At 40.2% G+C, this 21008-nt stretch overlaps 1 protein-coding gene and 1 pseudogene across 1 annotated transcript in view; both read right to left on the bottom strand.

Annotated features, from left to right (window-relative positions):
- The window catches only part of LOC109556136 (uricase), a 98984-nt gene extending 78705 nt beyond the window's left edge, over window positions 1-20279 (bottom strand). The window contains exon 1 of the mRNA XM_070786212.1: window positions 20020-20279. Coding sequence (XP_070642313.1) covers window positions 20020-20085 — 66 coding nt within the window. The 5' untranslated portion in view covers window positions 20086-20279. The remainder of the gene's footprint in view (window positions 1-20019) is intronic.
- On the bottom strand, window positions 1897-4463 carry LOC139179481 (mitochondrial transcription rescue factor 1 pseudogene; annotated as a pseudogene).
- Window positions 20280-21008: the final 729 nt, after the last annotated feature.

Here is a 21008-nt window from a genome sequence, read left to right as displayed (position 1 = left end):
AAGGTTTGTAAAAGAATCCCTGGGCAGTATTGAGAGGATAGTGAGACTGGAAATGTAAACCGAAGGAGATGAGTGTTGGCACAGTCGAATGCTTTTCTACAGCAGCAACAGGTAAACCAAAGGTATAAGAAGGAAAAAAAAAATCTGTAATTGGGCTGATTAAGTGACAGATTACCAAGCAATGCAATAAGTAATATTCTGGTGAGACTACAGCAAAGAGTTTGGCTGTGGTGTGCAGGAAGAATGTGGAAGGAAATGAAGCCGTGGGCAAAAGGGATGGGATGGAGTGTGGAAGGTTGACAGTCTGGGAAGCTGAGATGAGATCCAGAAACCAGGGATGTCAAAAGAATTGAAAATCCCATTTAGTGGGAGACTGAACTTGGAGAGAGAGTTTGAAGGACAGAAGCTGGAGTATGGAAGGGGTTTTGAGAATTCAGAATCTCTGGGATGGAGCCATTGCTGGCCTATGAATTGCTGACTGAGGCAGAATGAAATGAAGAGCCAGATGCCAAAACCCTCAGAGAATTCCTTATAAGATGTGGAAAGATGAACCTGAATCAGATTATAATGACTATAAAGACGGGAATCTATAAGAGGTTCCCATTTTTTAAGCCCCTACTCTGTGCCAGGCACTCTGGAGGTAACTTACACATGCTATCTCATTTAATTATTTCATTGTTGCTACTCTGTGTGGAGCTACTATTGCTCCCATTTTGTAAAAGAGAAAACTGAGGCTCAGTGATATTAAGTGATTTGGCAAAAGTCATTTAGTCAGTAAATGGCAAAGATGGAACAGGAATTCTCCCGAAGCACCATACTGTGTAATTTAGTGTTGTGACCCCAGCAGCTAGCAACACCGAGCACATTTTAGGAGACAAAAACTACTGTCAAGAGAAGAAGGAAGGAAGGGAAGAAAAGAAGGAGAGGAGGGAGGGAATGGGGAAAAAGTATAGATTAATGACAAAAAAAAAAAAATGAAAGACTTGAAAGCTCCCATACTTTCCTCTATATCCCATAGCCTCTGCAGAAGGGTGTGGTCTATTGTGATGGCAAAATTTAATTACCGGGAATAAAAAACAAAGGAGCCTTCTATTTACTTCCCTCCGCTTCCTTCACCATTAAACATGGGGGTTTTATTTTTAAATCGGAAGCCTAAACTAAATTAAGTTGCCTACATCAAGCTTCCTGATTATCTTCTATCTGTCCTAAATTGTCCTGTGGGCCAAGTAAAGAAAACAATGTGTTCTCTAACATGGACTTTTCCAATATATGATCACTGCTATCAGCCTGGTGCCAAGCCTCCCTCCACTTTCATTAAAGTAATGGAAATGGGCTTAGATTTCTCTGGGGACACAGACTATTGATATGAAGGGCAATTCAACTGGATTTTGCCCATCAAAAGCTGAAGGGAGAATGAGAATTGTTTTGTGTCTTTCAGACGCTAGTGCTTTCTCACCACACTCACTGGAAAGGAGAACATTTTCACAAGTCTTTATTTTTGTTACAATATTTTTAAGAGTGTAATGCTGTAATAAAAGAAAACTTAGCCCTTGTATGCTGGCTCTTGGAATAGTTTCCACGACCCTTATCCATCAAAACAAGCCTCGTGACATTCACCACAGTGAAGTGTTGTTAGCCTCCAGGCAGGTTGCTGCTGCTGCTGCTGCTAAGTCACTTCAGTCGTGTCTGACTCTGTGCGACCTCATAGACAGCAGCCCACCAGGCTCCGCCATCCCTGGGATTCTCCAGGTTGGGGGCAGGTAAATAACAGCCTCAAGTTTTTGAGAGCAGAGATCAGACCTCCAAAAGGCAGGAGGAAGTACACAAAATGAAGCTCTTGGGCAATCTACATCTAGCAAATCAGGCGGTTTGCAGAGGTCTCTGTGGGAGAGTGTTTCTACCGTGTCTCTGGGGGCTCTGCGGCTGTGGAGAGTGAGAAATTAGAACATGTGGGTACCCATTACACCTCCATCTAGCACAGCTCTACTCTCACTTGTTTTATATGCTGGATTTCTAAATAAGGTTTCTTTTAAGCAAAGATCATGAGTACTAAAAAAGCAAACAAACAAAACCAGAAAAGCCTAAGGTTCTTTCTAGTTCCAAAAATATACTCTGGTTATAAATCTACAGTGCAGCTACCCCAAAGGTAGAATGTTGTGATTTACTGTGGTTTGACGAGATCCATGAGGATTTATTTGTTTGCTCAAAAATTGTTCCTATAAAATTCTAGATGAAGGACTGAAGAAGGAAAGGTTAGGAGAGGTTGAGATTGCTCTCGGGAGGAAGGAGACCTCTCAAGTGACCCTGAGGCACCAGTAGCCAAGGGACATCACGGGGCCCTGAGGGGCTGCAGTGGAGAAGGGCCTCAAACAAGGCTTTGAGCACCTAGTAAAATCCATGCTTTAATAAGACTGGCCCTAAATACAGCTTCAGCAAAGAGCTTGAACGTTTTTTTCTGGTATCCAGGGAAACATAACTGAGGGAGCACAGGTGGTAATCCATCCTAGAATTGACAGGGAAATTCCTTAAAGGCATGAATACTGAGTCTGTGTCAAACAAACAAGCTTGGCTAATCAGAGGGAATCAGCAACTATGATCAGAGAAGACAAAATAAATATTTAAGAACTTTGGGCGTGGGCTTCCCTGGTGGCTCAATGGTAAAGAATCTGCCTGCCAGTGCAGGAGACAAGGGTTCGATCCCTAAATCGGGAAGATCTCACATACTGTAGAGCAACTAAGTCCGTGAACCACAGCTACTGATTCTGTGCTCTAGAGCCTGTGAGCAGCAACCATTAAGGCCACATGCCACGGCTACTGAAGCCCACGCACCCTACAGACCGCACTCCACAAGAGAAATCCCCGCAATGAGAAGCCCGCACACTCTAACTAGAGAGTAGCCCCCATCTGTCACAACTAGAGAAAAAGCCCATGCACAGCCAAAATAAAGAAATACAATTATAGAAACAACAACAACTTTGGGTATGGGTGGGAAGTGGAAGGATAAGGGACAATAGATCCTTCTCTATTCTAAGCCTGAGGAAAAAAGACAGTTAATTCTCAAATACGGGGTCACAATAGAATATGTAACATTCTATATCTGTACATTTTATGATTAAGATTTATTTTCAGTTTATGAAAGTAATCCTTAGGGACAGAGGTAAAGTTGTTAATAGTAGAAAAGTATTAGTTGAAGATAATGCATACATTTTCTAGGCTATTTCTTTTTTTTTTTTTTTCTAAGAACAATGCCAGCTTATTTTACACTGCCTCTCGAGGCAGTGAACCTGGGAAACAGCGGGCTGATCATGTAAATTGTCTCTGAGTTTAGCTTATTCAGCACACGTCTCACTCTTGCTCATGAGGTCAAAATGCAAACAAATCAAGCCTGGGAGGGAAATCCAGGCCAAGGGAAGCATCTTCATTTTTTTTTTTTTTTACTTTATTTTATTTTTAAACTTTACAATATTGTATTAGTTTTGCCAAATATCGAAATGAATCCACCACAGGTATACATGTGTTCCCCATCCTGAACCCTCCTCCCTCCTCCCTCCCCATGTGGATCCTGACTTCCACAAACGGCTCGGCATCTTCCACAAATGGTGAGAGAACTTTAACAAAAATATATTCTTTTGAACCTGGCCCCTTCCTGCACCGCTAGAAAGCAGCTTTATTGGAGACAAGCGATCCATTTATTTGAGCATACTCTTTTTAGGCAGTTGTAACTTTTTCCACCGTCGTACCACCACTCTGTACTTCTCATTGCTGATCTTCTCCCTCAGCACTTTTTTCAGGAGAATCCACATCACTTTCTCTGTTTCCACTTCTATATCCTCTCCAATGAGAAGATCCAATGCATCTCCCACTTTAACCTTTCCCGGTATCTAGGCCTGTCTTCAGGATAACATCAAACTGTAAAGACTGTACTACTTTGTCCAGGTCTTTATAGCCTTTGACCTCACTAGGGTCGTCCTTGGGCTCCTCTTCCAGCTCATTCATGTCATTATTGTCCCCCTCTTCATCAGAGTGCCCTTTGTCTTCTACTTTTTGCAGTCTTTTTAGTGGATTTTTTATAGCTTTTATTACTTTTGAGTTTTATGGAAAAATGGCAAAATATATTCTGGAGATATTAAAAGCCCTGGGAATCTCACTGAGAAAATGTTACGGAGGAGTGTTTTATAATTTGATGCCTTTAACTTGGCACTAGACAAATACAAGTATCGATTCCAGGAAACACAGCCTTTATGTGAAGGTGTCCCTCGTTGTGCTCTGCAGAGTCCAATCCAGGCATCTGACTTTCTTAAAGTGCTGCTGGGCAGTCTGAAGCTAGTTATAGCTATGGTACATACTACCTGTACATCAAGGATGTTCCTCCCTCCCTGCCCCCCTTTGCCTAGGCCATTTCTTTTGATTCTTGAATATCTAAATCCTCTCACAGCAGTTTGCACATAATAGGTGTCCAATAATTATATGTTGAGTGAATAAATAATAAAAGATTTTCGTGAGCATTAAGTCATGGGATCATTGACAGCTTCTCTTACCTCAGGCCACTGACAGAATCTTTTCAAGGACAAGAGGTATATCCTTGAGAGCTGCCACATTAGTGGTGGCTGAACACCATCAACACTATTAAAGCCTTTAATGCTCAAATTAATGATTCCTGAATAGAAGGGTAATGTAAGGGAACTCTGCAAATTCAAAAATGTGTGAAGCTCTTACTCTGTGTGTGTGTGTGTGTCCGTGTGTGTGTCCGTGTGTGTGTGTGTTAGTCGCTCAGTCGTGTGCACCTCTTTAGCCCACTAGGCTCCACCATCACGTGATTTTCCAGGCAAGAATATGGGAGTAGGTTGCCATTTCCTTCTCCAGGGGATCTTCCTGACCCAGGGATCAAACCCAGGTCTCCTGATTGCAGGTAGATTCTTTATTGTCTGAGCTACCAGAGTATATACAGAAACCACAGTCTGCTTTCAGGGACTAGCATTTGGGTCATAATGCTAAAGTTTTCGAAACATTAATTTTGAAAAACGTGAATTTATACACGTTTTTTACAATACAATACAATGGTGATGCCGTGCATTTAAGGTAGTTCTAGGAAAACATAAACAGTTGCAATGTAATCAAGACTGCTGGGAAGCAGAACTGCTGTGAAGGCTGAGTACTTATATACAAAAAGGAAAAGAGAACAAGTTTGTATTCCGTTTTTTGTCAAAAGATCTTCCTAGCTAAAATGTTTAGACTAGATTAACACATTCAGGAAAGGGTTGCTCTTAGAAAATGAACTATCCCTAAGTATCCTAAGTTTCTTTCTATATAAGTCACAATTTTGTAAAATGGGGTAGGTTTCTATGAACATAAAATACTAATTAAAATCATATTTGCAATCTACTCATTTGCTGTTTAAACAAAAATTTCCCTGTTGATTACTGTTGAGAATTCTAAAAATTATTCCCTACTCAGTATTCAACTTTATTATATGGTAACTCATTATTAATAACAAACCCTTGATGATGACCAGTACCCTGTACATTATTAACGAATTCTTCATTCATGAATGTATGCATACTCCAGAATAAATGATGGCATTGAAACGGAGCAATACCATATGGTCCTTGCCCCCTCCACCATGTCCTCTGGATGCCTTAGACTGTGGAAAACTTTAGTCAAAGAATAAGTTTAATCAGAGAAGTGGGAAATGCTGAAACAAAGAAAAACAGTCAAAAGAGACTAAATAATGATAATAATGTAGTCATTAAGCATAGTCAAGGATTTTTAGTTCTTTCTCAAAGGCTATGGATATAATATTCTGAGCCATATCCTGTGAGCTGTCTTATAGATACCAAAACAGCAGGTGGAGAAGTTAGCTACATGATGACCAGACTGGACCCTGGACTTGAGCTGCCACAATTCCAAGAACTGACCACAAAGAAATGGGAACAAGTGCACCCCGGAGCTAAAGATTAACCGTACCTAAAACAAACAAGATGATGCTAGTCAGACCACGGATGACCAGTTGACGATGACTGTTAGAGGTGATTATGTTGTTTCTGCATGCAACCTCCCCCCAACCCCACTCTGTCTTTAAGAGCTCTCACCTCCTGCTTGTTAGTGGGGGTAGTTGGCCTCTGGACAGATGTCTACCACCCTCCCCTTCCCAGCTGCTGGCATCTGAAACAAAGCAAACTTTCCTTTCCACCAACCTGGCCTGTTTATTGGCTTCTGAGCGGCGAGCAGCTGGATTCCCCCTACACACACCTTCTGGTAACAGATTTTGGTGCCCAAAATGGGGGCGGGTAGATTACAAAGTCAAAATCCAGTCTTCTAGTCATATATTCTACTTTCACTCTAATCTGTTTGCATTCTATTCTGTTAAAAAATAAGTCAAAATATCTCACTTCTCTGCTCAAAACTTCACAATGGCCTAAAATCCCAAATCCTTGCAAAGGCTATAAGATTCTGTCTGGTCTCATCTTCTATGACTCTGCTGCTTGTTCACTCAGCTCCAGCCATGCTGGCCTTCTTGCTGTCACTCAAATAAGCCAGGCACACATTCCCTTCTCAGGATCTTTGTACTTGCTGTTAGCTGTGCATGGAACATTCCTCTCCCAAATATCCTCATGGCATGGTCTGCTCTTCCCCTCACCTCACTCTAATATCACTTCCTCAGTAAGGCCTCCCCTGGCACCCTAGCTAACACTGTAATATCACTCCTCACTCTGGATGTTCACTACCCCCTTTCTCTGTTTTTTCTCCTTAGCACTTACCACCATCTAAAATAATAGACTGTGAGCCCTTCAAAAAACAAAGGGGTTGGGGCGCCAACCCTCTGTGCAGTCAAAAATCAGTGTGTAACACATAATTTCTCTATATGTAACACATATAACCTCTATATCTGCAGATTCAACCAACCATCAATCCTGTAGTACAATAGTATTTACTAATGAAAAAAGTCCAAATAAGAGTGGATCCATGCAGTTCAAACCCATGTTGTTCAAGGGTTAACTGTATATTAGTATCTCTCTTATCTGTTTCCTCACTAGAAGATAAGCTCCATGAGGGCAAGGTTTTTCTCTATTTTGTTCTCCAGCATCTGAAAAAGAGTGTTCCTAACAGATGCACCAGAGAAGGAACTGGCAACCCACTCCAGCACTCTTGCCTGGAAAATCCCATAGACAGAGGAGCCTGGTGGGCTACAGTGCATGGGGTCCCTGAGAGTTGGGCACGACTGAGCGCCTTCACTTTCACTTTTCACTTTCATGCATTGGAGAAGGAACTGGCAACCCACTCCAGTGTTCTTCCCTGGAGAATCCCTGGGACGGAGGAGCCTGGTGGGCTGCCATCTTTAGGGTCGAGACTTAGCAGCAGCAACTTAGCAGCAGCAGCAGCAGCAGCAGCAACAGATGCACATAGGTATTTGTTGGATGAATTGCATGGAGCTAAATAGCACCAATCTCCTGAACCAAGATTAAGTAGGAAATGGTGAGAAAATATGTAACTTAAATGCATCAGGCTTTACTACTTTGGATCAACTGTTTTTGATAAAGTTAGAATATCTGTATAATTGAATCTCTGATTAGTGGATGATTTTACCTTTTCTATCTTTCCTCCAACAAAAACTTTACAAGACAATGTAATAAGTAGCAAAAATATTGTTTTGTATTTCATTCACTTTTCTATTGCTTTCTACCACTTTAAAGTGATAATGAGAGGGATTAGAAATAACAGTAAAAAATATCAAAGACCAAAATAATACCAAATTGGGCAAACAGTCCCTGAAAACAAGACAGTTGACCTTATCAGTGGAAATTATCAAATGTGGGCACAAAGATACTTCTTCAGTGAGGCACCCTCTCTGGTTGGGGTTGTTTAAGAGACTAAATTCAAACAAGGGGCTTCCCTGGCAGTCCAGTGGTTAAGACCGCATACTCCCAATGCAGGGGACACAGGTTCCAAATGGTGCAGCCAAAGAAAGAAAAATAAATAAATTCAAACGAAAAAATATATTTAAAATTATACAGATTAATGGGTTAGAAGGTCATTCTCATTACACAAGGAGGCAGTGTTGCTCAGAAAGACAAAAGATGCCACATCATTAGCTGAAGTCAGGGCTGTGAATCATAATCAGATACCAAAACTACTATGGAAAGAGCCAGCATAATTTTCCATTTAACTACTGGTCCAATTTCTCCAAAACTCACTACATTTGAACTAAGGTTGCAAAAAAACCAACACAGATGCATTTATAAAACTCCACTGGAAGGTGCTCTGTTTGAATATTCTTTCAAATACAACCTTGTTTCAGACCAGGACTTTGCCTTCCATAGGAAGACTTTCTTTCAAGAATGCTCTTTAAAAATTTTTTAATTATTTAATTAAAAAAAAATTCTGTAAAACAGAATTATCCTTCAGTAAAAAATAAATTAATTTTAAAAATTTTATTGAAGTTTAGTTGATTTACAGTATTGTGTTAATTTCAGGTGTGCAGTAAAGTGATTTAGCCATATATGTATAGATTTTCAGATAATTTTCCACTATAGGTTATTACAAGATATTACAACATAGTTCCCTTTGTTATACAATACATATGTTTCTTCAGTTCAGTTGCTCAATCGTGTCCTACTCGTTGCAACCCCATGGACTGCAGCACGCCAGGCTTCCTTGTCCATCACCAACTCCTGGGGCTTACTCAAACTCATGTCCATTGAGTCAGTGATGCCATCCAAGCATCTCATCCTCTGTCAACCCCTTCTCCTCCTGCCTTCAATCTTTCCCAGCATCAGGGTCTTTTCCAGTGAGTCAGATCTTCACATTAGCTGGCCAAAGTATTGGAGTTTCAGCTTCAATATCAGTACTTTCAATGAATATTCAGGACTGATTTCCTTTAGGATGGACTGGTTGGATCTCCTTGCAGTCCAAGGGACTCTCAAGAGTCTTCTCCAACACCACAGTTCAAAAGCATCAATTCTTCAGTGCTCAGCTTTCTTTATAGTCCAACTTTCACATATATACATGACTACTGGAAAAACCACAGCTTTGACTAGACGGACCTTTGCCGACAAAGTAATGTCTCTGCTCTTTAATATACTCTCTCAGTTGGTCATAACTTTCCTTCCAAGGAGTAAGCGTCTTTTAATTTCATGGCTGTGATCACCCTCTCCAGTGATTTTGGAGGCCCCTCCCCCACAAAAAAAAGTCTCTCACTGTTTCCATTGTTTCCCCACCTGTTTGCCATGAAGTGATGGGACTGGATACCATGATCTTAGTTTTCTGAATGTTGAGTTTTAAGCCAACTTTTTCACTCTCCTCTTTCACTTTTATCAAGAGGCTCTTTAGTTCTTCTTCACTTTCTGCCATAAGGAGGGGTGTCATCTGCAGATCTGAGGTTATTGATATTTCTCCTGGCAATCTTGTGGAGAAGGCAGTGACACCCCACTCCAGTACTCTTGCCTGGAAAATCCCATGGACAGAGGAGCCTGGTAGGCTGCAGACCATGGGGTCGCACAGAGTCGGACACGACTGAAGCGATTTAGCAGCAGCAGCAGCAGCTGGCAATCTTGATTCCAGCTTGTGCTTCATCCAGCCCTGCATTTCTCATGATGTACTCTGCATATAAGTTAAATAAGCAAGTTGACAATATACAACCTTGATGTACCCCTTTCCCAATTTGGAACCAATTTGTTGTTCCACATCAGGCCCTAATGTTGCTTCTTGACCTGCTAACAGACTTCTCAGGAGGCAGGTAAGGTGGTCTGGAATTGCCATCTCTTTCAGAATTTTCCATACTTGGTTGTGATCCACACAGTCCAAGGCTTTAGGTGGAGTCAATGAAACAGAAGTAGATGTTTTTCTGGAACTCTCTTGCTTTTTCAATGATCCAACAGATGTTGGCAATTTGATCTCGGGTTCCTCTGCCTTTTCTAAATCCAGCTTGAATATCTGGAAGTTCATGGTTCACAGACTATTGAAGCCTGGCTTGGAGAATTTTGAGGATTACTTGGCTAGCTTCTGAGATGAGTGCAATTGTGAGGCAGTTTGAGCATTCTTTGGCATTGCCTTTCTTAGGAATTGGAATGAAAACTGACCTTTTCCAGTCCTGTGGTCACTGCTGAGTTTTCCAAATTTGCTGACATATTGAGTGCAGCACTTTCACAGCATCATCTTTTAGGATTCCAGCATCAACAACTGGAATTCCATCACCTCCACTAGCTTTGTTCATAGCGATGCTTCTTAAAGCCCACTTGAATTCACATTCCAGGATGTTGGGCTCTAGACAAGTGATCACACCATCATGATTATCTGTTGTGAAGATCTTTTTTGTATAGTTCTTCTGTGTATTCTTGCCACCTCTTCTTAATATCTTCTGCTTCTGTTGTGCCCATCTTTGCAAGAAATGTTCCCTTGGTATCTCTAATTGTCTTGAAGAGATCTCTAGTCTTTCCCATTCTATTGTTTTCCTCTGTTTCTTTGCACTGATCACTGAGGAAGGCCTTCTTATCTCTCGTTGCTATTCTTTGGAGCTCTGCATTCAAATGGGTATATCTTTCCTTCTCTCCTTTGCCTTTAGCTTCTCTTCTTTTCTCAGCGATTTGTAAGCCCTCCTCAGACAACCGTTTTGCCTTTTTGCACTTCTTTGTTCTTGGGGATGGTCTTGATCACTGCCTCCTCTACAATGTGTTGAACCTCCATCCATAGTTCTTCAGGCACTGTATCAGATCGAATCCCTTGAATCTATTTGTCACTTCCACTGTATAATCGTAAGGAATTTGATTTAGGTCATACCTGAATGGTCTCTTTCAGAATTTTCCACAGTTTATTGTGATCCACACAGTCAAAGGCTTTGGTGTAGTCAATAAAGCAGAAATAGAGGTTTTTCTGGAACTCTCTTGCTTTTTCAATGATCCAGTAGATGTTAGCAGTTTGATCTCTGGTTCCTCTGCCTTTTCTAAAACCAGCTTGAACATCTGGAAGTTCACAGCTCACGTACTGCTGAAGCCTGGCTTGGAGAATTTTGCGCATTATTTTACTAGTGTGTGAGATGAGTGCAATTATGAGGTAGTTTGAGCATTCTTTGGCATTTCCTTTCTTAGGAATTGGAATGAAAACTGACCTTTTCCAGTCCTGTGGTCACTGCTGAGTTTTACAAATTTGCTGACATATTGAGTGCAGCACTTTCACAGCATCATCTCTCAGGATTTGAAATAGCTCAACTGGAATTCCATCACCTCCACTAGCTTTGTTCATAGTGATGCTTCCTAAGGCCCACTTGACTTCACATTCCAGGCTATCTGGCTCTAGGTGAGTGATCACACCATCATGATTATCTGGGTCGTGAAGATATTTTTTATACAGTTCATAGGAATACCAGACCACCTGATCTGCCTCTTCAGAAACCTGTATGCAGGTCAGGAAGCAACAGTTAGAACTGGACATGGAACAACCGACTGGTTACAAATAGGAAAAGGAGTATGTCAAAGCTAAATATTGTCACCCTGCTTATTTAACTTATATGCAGAGTACATCATGAGAAATGCTGGACTGGAAGAAGCACAAGCTGGAATCAAGATTTCTGGGAGAAATATCAATAACCTCAGATATGCAGATGACACCACCCTTATGGCAGAAAGTGAAGAAGAACTAAAGAGCCTCTTAATGAAAGTGAAAGAGGAGAGTGAAAAATTGGCTTAAAGCTCAACATTCAGAAAACGAAGATCATGGCGTCCAGTCCGATCACTTCATGAGAAATAGATAGGGAAACAGTGGAAACAGTGACAGACTTTATTTTGGGGGGCTCCAAAATCACTGCAGATGGTGACTGCAGCCATGAAATTAAAAGATGCTACTCCTTGGAAGGAAGGTTATGATCAACCTAGATAGCATATTAAAAAGCAGAGACATTACTTTGCCAACAAATGTCCATCTAGTCAAAGCTATGGTTTATCCAGTAGTCATGTATGTATGTGAAAGTTGGACCTATTATACAGAGTGAAGTAAGCCAGAAGGAAAAACACCAATACAGTATACTAACGCATATATATGGAATTTAGAAAGATGGTAACAATAACCCTGTATACGAGACAGTAAAAGAGACACTGATGTATAAAAAAAATAATAATAAAGCTGAGCACCGAAGAATTGATGCTTTTGAACTGTGGTGTTGGAGAAGACTCTTGAGAGTCCCTTGGACTGCAAGGAGATCCAACCAGTCCATCCTAAAGGAGATCAGTCCTGGATGTTCATTGGAAGTACTGATATTGAAGCTGAAACTCCAATACTTTGGCCAGCTGACGCGAAGAGCTGACTCATTGGAAAAGTCCCTGATGCTGGGAAAGAGTGAGGGCAGGAGGAGAGGGGGATGACAGAGGATGAGGTGGTTGGATGGTATCACCGACTCAATGGACATGAGTTTGGGTAGGCTCCAGGAGTTGGTCATGGACAGGGAGGCCTGGAGTGCTGCAGTTCATGGAGTTGCAAAGAGCTGGAGACAACTGAGCAACTGAACTGAACTGAACTGAATGGTCTAGTGGTTTTCCCTACTTTCTTCAATTTAAGTCTAATCTGACAATAAGGAGTTCATCATCTGAGCCATAGTCAGCTCCTGGACTTGTTTTTGCTGACTGCATAGAGCTTCTCCATCTTTGACTACAAAGAATATAATCAACCTGATTTCCGTATTGACCATCTGGGTTATACAATAAATCCTTGTTGCTTACCTGTTTTATTTTTTATTATTTATTTATATTTGGCTGTGCTGGGTCTTTGTTGCTGCGCTGCCTTTTCTCTAGTTGCAGCGAGCAGGGACTACTCTAGTTGTGATTCACAGGCTTCTCATTGTGGTGGCTTCTCTTGTTGTGGAGCACGGGCTCTAGGGCTTGTGGGCTACGGTAGTTGCAGCTCTGGCTCTAGAGCATAGGCTCAGTACTTGTGGTTCACAGGCTTAGCTGCTCTGTGGCACGTGGGATCCACCGGATCAGGGATGGAACCCGTGTCTCCTGCATTGGTAGGCGGATTCTTTACCACTGAGTCACCAGGGAAGCCCAGGAATGATTTTAAAAGGTAACTTTAAATAAAAAAAACTTTAAATAATAAATTCTGTAGCTTTAGAATTCTATAACTGGTTTCAGCAGGAATTGAAATCTTACTTCATTTAAAGTAGGCCTGCAGGCATCCGGAGCTTTGTTGGCTGTGCCAGTGGTGAGGACTGAGGATTTCCCTTCTCCTGCTCTATCAGTGTCTTATTAATTCACTCTTAGAGATAAGAGCATTGACAAGGTATGCCATGGAGATTAGAGTTACAGCTGAATTAAATAAAAAGTCAACTAGAGTCATGAGTTTTCCTTGTAAAATCAACTCTCAATTATTCCCTACGTGGGTTACTATTTCGTTGATTTTCCACAAGGAATGTTAATACCAGGCTGACTTTCTCATGCTATCAGCATTCTCTCAAATCGACAGCCTGTCCCCCACTGGTGAGTGCCTCTCAAGGGAAAGTCCTTTTAAATGCCACTCACCTAAAGCAAATCATAATTAGGACGGGAAATTAGGTTAGGAATGCTGTGCATTCCCAGGCCAAATAAACTATTCACTCAAAATTTTGAATCATTAGTACCAGAGTCCTGCTTCCTATAATAGGGAAAAACTGGTTGCTGGTAGAACTGTACTTTTCCTTAAGACAGATGATATTTTGGAAGCATACTTCTAAAAGTCTAATCCAGAACTCTGGGTGACCCAATAACCTGCATTTTCACAAGTGGGTCCTAGAGAATAAGAGGGCATGTTCAGGGCCTTCATTGTATTCTAAGTAGATCCAAGGAGCATTCTTCCAGCTGTTGCTTATCTTTTTTTCAGTTCCCCCTCCCTTCCAAGCCAACATTGTGTAACAGGAAAATCAAAATGGCATCGGTATTGCCAACAGAGCTATTTAAAATAGAGGTGGGAGGCCATCAAGGAAGAGTGACTGACATATGTCTCAGCCCAGATGGGGCTTTCCCTAGTGGCTCAGCAGTAAAGAATCATCCTGCAATGCAGGAGTTGCAGGAGACACAGGTTCAATTGCTGTCGGGAAGATCCCCTAGAGAAGGGCATAGCAACCCACTCCAGTATTTTTGCCTGGAGAATCCCATGGACAGAGGAGCTTGGCAGGCCAGAGTCAGACAGGACTGAAGTGACTTAGCATGCATGCACTTACAGCCCAGATGAAATCTGAGCTTCAATCACGATTGTCTCAACATAGGCATCCAGAACATCTTCCCAATGATCCAGAAACTCAAAATACTTATTTGACCCTTACCCTAAAATAAGTCATGACAGCTTATCTATCCATTAAGGACAAATACTTCCTTTCTTGTGTCATAGTTAATCATAATTCCTGCCGGACAATTTTAACCATTTTATGGCTTGTGCCTTATAAGCCCCTGACTCACTTTCCAGGAACACTCTTGTTTTACCAAATCTGTATCTCCTGAACTGCAAATCTTAAGATCCCGAATAAAGTTCTTTGTTCTTTGCAGCCTTGATACTGATTATTGTTTGACATTTGATATGTGTTTTAACTTAATGGAAAGTAAATTACAGGAAACACTTCCAATCTCAGGATAAAAAGTAGGATTTTTTTTAAAAGTTGAACATTCAAAATACTATAAAATCCATTGAGGCCAGATACGATTTTTTTTTTCTATTATATATGAGTGAAGAGAGTTTAAACATGTGTTCTTGACTAAATATGCTATCCATTTATTTCCCTTGATTAGTGATTTTTTTTCACTTTTTAAAACCCAAAGCTCGTTCTTCAAAAAATCTTATTTAGGATCCCAATTTTTAAACAGATAAAACAAGGCTACACTGGTTGAAATGAAAATGGAGGCCCAGAGCCACTTTTATGCTCATCACTTAGCAACCTGCAGATCCCAGAAAAACTTCTGTGCAACCCTAGGGTTCTGTAACCAGTGGTTTGTTCCATTGCTCAATATACTCTTAATTTTATTATTGGATCAAGCCAATCTTCAGAGAAATATGTATTTGAAAAGTGATTTCGGCCTTATTAGAATTGTCAGACTTCCCAGATAGCACTAGCAGTAAAGAATCCACCTGCCAAGGCAGGAGACACAAGAGACACAGGTTCGATCCCTGGGTCAGAAAGAACCCCTAGAGAAGGAAATGACAACCCACTCCAGTATTCCTGCCTGGAAAATTCCATGGACAGAGGAGCCTGGCAGGCTACAGTCCATGGGGTCACAGAGTCAGACATGACTGAGCACACATACACAGAATTGTCTGAAAGTATAGAATTAAATTTATTCAAATTGCATTGTTATCCTTTTTTTTTTAAATTAAAATAGATTTACTTAAAAAGTAACCCAAGGATCAAGAGTTATATTTAGTATAATGGCCAAAAGCATAGACTTTGGAACTAGATTGACCACGTTTCAAATTCCAGCCTTTCTATTTATTAACCACCTGACCTCAAGCAAGTTAGTTGACTTCCCTATGCCTTTGCAAAAAAGGAGATGAGGACAGTAATACTATCTACCTCAGAAAACACTGTATTAACATGCTATATATAAATGAGAAATAAATGAATTCTAGTTTATAAAGCAATCAGAAGAATGCTATAAAATGCAATAAAGTGAACGACCAAAAAATTCTTTTCTGTAACCTCAGTATTAAGAAACTTTCTTTCACCCAAAAATATGTATTTTTATTATGAAAGCACTGTGATTCTTATAAATGAATACTTCTTCACTGTGGCAAAAATACGAAGATATGTCTCTACTTCTCCCTCTAAGGCCCATGGGAGAAAAATTAGATGACTTCTCACTGAAACCATACAAAGCCCCAGAGTATTTAAAAAGTAATTCATGTAACTACTACTAGGTCTAAGCTGGCACATAAGTATATAAAACCTATTACTCTCTTTGGGCTACAAGTACTCTTTCCATTACACCACCCTGCATTCTAGGTGGAAGGAACCACAAGCCCAAAGAAATGAATACAGAGCATGTTTATAAAGTAGTAAATATAAGAAAATAGCATAGGTTTTTATTTACCAAAAATTCATATTAAATTATTATGTATCATTAATTTAAAATATTAATATTAAATAATATAAACTTCATAATAGTAGATGGGGAAACAATGGAAACAGTGACAGACTTTATTTTCTTGAGCTCCAAAATCACTGCAGATGTTGACGGCAGCCAAGAAATTAAAAGACTCTTGCTTCTTAAAAGAAAAGCAATGACAAACCTAGACAGCACATTAAAAAGCACAGACATTACTTTGCCAACAAAGCTCCATATAGTCAAAGTATGGTTTTTCCAATAATCATGTATGGACGTGAGAGCTGGACCATAAAAAAGGCTAAACGCTGAAGAATTGATGCTTTTCAATTGTGATGCTGGAGAAGACCTTGAGAGTCCCTTGGACAGCAAGAAGATCAAACCAGTCAGTCCTAAAGGAAATCAATCCCAAATATTCATTGGAAGGGTGGATGCTGAAGCTGAAGCTCCAATACTTTGGCCATCTGATGTGAAGAGCCAATTCATTAGAAAAGACCCGGATGCTGGGAAAGACTAAGGGCAAGAGGAAAAGGGGGCAACAGAGGATGAGATGGTTGGATGGCATTACCAACTCAATGGACATGAGTTTGAGCAAATTCTGAGAGCTACTGAAGGACAGGGAAGCCTGGCATGCTGAAGTCATTGGAGTCACACAGAGACAGACATGACTGGGCGACTGACCAACAACCAAATGTGCCGAATACCTATTCAACAGGCCCTCTTTTGAGTATTTTACACATATTCGGTCATTTAATTTTCACAACAAATCTGTGAAGCCAATAAAATTATGATTCCCATTTTACAGATAAGGTAATTAAGAGTTGCAGAGATTAAGCAATGACACATAGGTAGTAAGTATCAGGGTTAGGACTCAAACCAGTTTTACCTGACTCCAAACCTGTGTTCCAAACTGCTCACAAAACATGACTTCATGTGACATACGTGAAAAATAGGAATGAGAAAACTTATGTAAGACATACTGCAAAGAAGGAATCCATGGAGTTCAGCAACTGTTCCAATGTATTAGAGAAAGGGAGGGAGTTAAAGATGACTCAAGTTGGAAATGTGAGTAACACGGAGAATAGGGACGGTGTTCAAAGAGAGAAGTCAAGAAGAGCTGGCTTCTGGCAGCGTGATGAGTTCATACGTAAACAGCACTCCTTCCAGAGCAGGAAACAGTGTGTACAGCAGAGTGTTACTATTTTCACGCTAGTTTATGCTACTCAGCCATCAGATTTTCCAAAAGCCTAGGCAGAGGCTAGACTGGAACTCCTACTTCTTGACAGTCTGAACAGATTTTTCTATCCTCCTTTACTATTTGAACAATAAGCATGATTTTAAAAGTGGTCAGAAGAAAAAGAAATCAAAGAAAGGTGCTAGTTTCTTAAGGAATGGGTAGTCTTTTTCTCTAGGAGTTAAAGCAATGAACACATCCTTCTGCACAAGAGCCACCAGTATTTTGGCAAGAGCTATACAGGGAATATCAAAATGGGCAGTGCCATCTCAGCAGAAATAGAAGTTCCACTTTTTGTGAAAACTTCTGTTTCTTCCACAGCCACCACCATGACTACCACCACCACCATCACAAAATAAGGGGAAATTTTTCTGAGAAAAAAAAAATTCATGATTGAAAAAAAATGTTAGGTTTCTGCTTTTAATTAGTTGTTGGCTTAGGCAAGTAACTTGACTTTTCTATGCTCACCTAGTTCCCTCCTCTAAGGACTTGGTAGGTTGTTTAGATTTTATTTAGCTCAGTCTTCGCTTGGACTGAACTGATGCTACAGTTGTGTCCACTGTTTTATATTCCATTATTCAAAAAGGTGGAGAGGAGAGACCAAACAATATTACAGCTGAAAGTACTGCTACTGTTTATTTTGTGCAATTCCTTCAGTTTATAAACAAACAAAAAAAAAAAATGAGGCACAGGGTCTTGATTCAGCTGGTCAGCAACAAAGTCCAGTCTAGAACTGAGCTACTGATTCACAGTTTGGGCTTTACCCAATGCACCACTGTGTCCTTTCTAACCAGCTGGTTTAGAAATACTCACCTTTGGACTTCCCTGGTGGTCCTGTGGTTAACACACCATGCTTTCAAAGTAGGGGACATGGGTTTGATCCCTGACCAGGGAACGAAGATCCCACATGCTGCGTAACACGACCGAAGAAAAATACTCACCTTGGATGAACTCAGAGTGAGTCACAGGGAAAAAAACAAACAAAAAATATTAGGCCTCACTGACTGGAGAGAGATTTATGTGTAGGACTTAAGGTTCTTATAAAATGAAATTTCATAACACTCCACTTGAGACATAAAAAAAACTGTGTTATGTGCTGTTTATAGCACAGTATAATAGCAAAGTCTTCAGACAGAATCTCTGGTCTCACCACAGCAGACACAGCATACCCTCAGAAAACCTGCTGCTGTGACTACAAAAGGAAAGAGATGGTACCTTTCTACCTGAGAGTGCCCACAACAAAATCTTCAGTTGGCTCCCACTTTGACTTTGCTGCTAGAAAAGGAAAAGAAAAAAAAAAAAAAAAAAGACAATGTTCTGAACTAGGCATACAGGAGAGAAATTGGGTGATAGAGGGTGCCAGCCAAGTCCTCCAGCAACATCCCAGGTCCCCATCTTCAATTCTCTTTTTCTTTACTGCTGACCTTTAGAAGGATACAGAAATACTGTTGTAAATAGAAAACTCAAAAATGGAAACTCTGGTGAGAGTCAGCTGGCACTGGTGAAGGAGCTGTGCGCAGAAGTACATGCTGTCTGTACCAGGGGCTGGCTCTGCTCACAGCCTCTGTGGTGAGCTGTAAAGCTTCATACAACCATCTGGTGGACACCCTTGAATTCCACAGAGATAGGCACTAAATGGACACAGAAAAGACTTACAAAGCCAATTCATTGTTTTCATAGATCAGAATCTTTTTACCATCTAGACAAGAGTGAAAATGAAAAAATGAAATTAACTGCTTCCCCCTTTTGAGGTAAAAGCAATCTGGAAAACAAAATAACTGCCCACTCTGAACATAAAGGAACATATCTCCTCTGACACTTGTGTGCCTCAAGTCTTCCAAGGGGTTCTTTTCTTAATGATGTGGCTTTATGCCGTTTACAACCCCAGATCCAATATACTTAGTATATCTCTTACTCTAAAATGAACTTTTTTTTTTAAAGTTGCACTAATATTCATTTATTTATTCATTCATCAATAAATATTTATGAGTATCTCTGATGTGCCAGGCACTATTTCGGGTGCTATGGATATAGCAGTGAATAAACTAAATTCCTGTCATGGAACTTATATTCTATTTGAAATCTCTCCCTAGATGTTTGTTGAATCAGTGAATGATAAATAATACTGGGGGTAGCCTGTGAGAATTAGGTGAATTAGAGCATAAAGATGTGCTCAGTTGCTCAGTCATGTCTGACTCTTTGAAACCCCATGGACTGTACCCCACCAGGCTCCTCTGTCCATGGTATTTTTCATGCAAGAATACTGGAGTGGGTTGCCATTTCCTCCTTCAGGGGATCTTCCAGACCCAGGGATCAAACCCTCATCTCCTGCATTGGCAGGCAGATTCTTTGCCACTGTGCCACCTAGGAAGCCCAGTTTAGAGATGGGCTGTGAGCTATATAAAACCTAAGATTAAAAAATATATACATATATATTTTATAAATTGATCCTTGAATTTCATCTCATTCCCGTTCAACTCTCTCTTTAGGTTTGTCTAAACTGCTATAAAATAAAATAGAAACAATTCCTAAGAACTATTTCTCCCAAGACACTGAGCATAAAATAGCAACAAAGGAAAAAGAGGTCCTTATAAACAGAAAAGAAAATAGAACCTGGTAATGATCACCCTCATCCAGTGAAGTCCTACCTCCTTCTACAAGCATCAGTTTTTTAAAAAATCCAGTGAATCTCAAAGACCAGCACTAAGATAAGTAACAACCTGGTCGAAAACTTACTTCAAGGAGGTTCAGAGATGACCTTCCACAGCCTGGACTTTGGGGTTCCATGTTGATTAAGTTCATCTGAACCAGTGGTTTACTGCTGACCTCCAGTCGGTGGCATCTTAATTTTCATAGTGTCCTGGGTGGTGCAGCCAGTGGAGGGATGGGTCAGACAAACTCAAGTGTTTCATAATGTAGTCAGGCACAGAGCAAGTCCTTTGCCTCTGGGAAGTAAAGTTATGAGGATAAAAGCTTATGACGGAAACCACTTCTAGCATCAAGGAATGTTAACAAACAGGGCAACATAGACAACAAAGCCTAGGTAATTATTAAAACAAATGTCCAAAGAAAGGCCATCATTGGATGAAGCTATCTCTCTCTTTACCCTCCTAAGCTTACTGAATGAAAGAGGTTTATTATTACATCAGGAAAAGTTAAAAAAAAATACCAAAGCACATAATATTTGCTACCAAAAATAATGCTACCTTCATCTCAGGGTAGTTTCTCCTTAGAAGGCAAACCTATAATAAAAGGAATGAACTAGGTTTTATTTGCCCTCACTCTTGTATAAAGTATCATAAATATTACTATTGGCTATATTCATATCCAAGAAAAGAGCTAAAGTCAAACAATAGTTTTCAAATAATACCAAGGATATGCAAGTTTAAAAAAAAATCCTTAAAAAAAACCCCGAAATATAAACATGAACAAGAATATAAAACAACTTGATGAGGTCTAGAGTACAAGTTGCTTCCATCCTGAGGAGAGAATTAAGAGGTAGGTTCAAATCCTGATTTGCTCCCTGGATCATCCTCTCAGGCAGTTCCTCACAAGAAGGACAACTTCATTACCAGTAATGATTAAGTAGTTAGAAGCAGTTCTTATTTAATTACAGGAACCCAAGTAATGATGAGCAATAGATATAAAATACATATATTGAAAGAACATGTACAAAACTAGTATTATTTTTGTGAAGTATCTTGTATCAGAAAGACTTGGGGAGG

The sequence above is a fragment of the Bos indicus genome, chromosome 3 (assembly GCF_029378745.1).
Source record: "Bos indicus isolate NIAB-ARS_2022 breed Sahiwal x Tharparkar chromosome 3, NIAB-ARS_B.indTharparkar_mat_pri_1.0, whole genome shotgun sequence".
NCBI lineage: Eukaryota > Metazoa > Chordata > Mammalia > Artiodactyla > Bovidae > Bos > Bos indicus.
The sequence above is the reverse complement of the archived record's forward strand: the minus strand, read 5'-3'. Positions and strand labels throughout refer to the sequence as shown.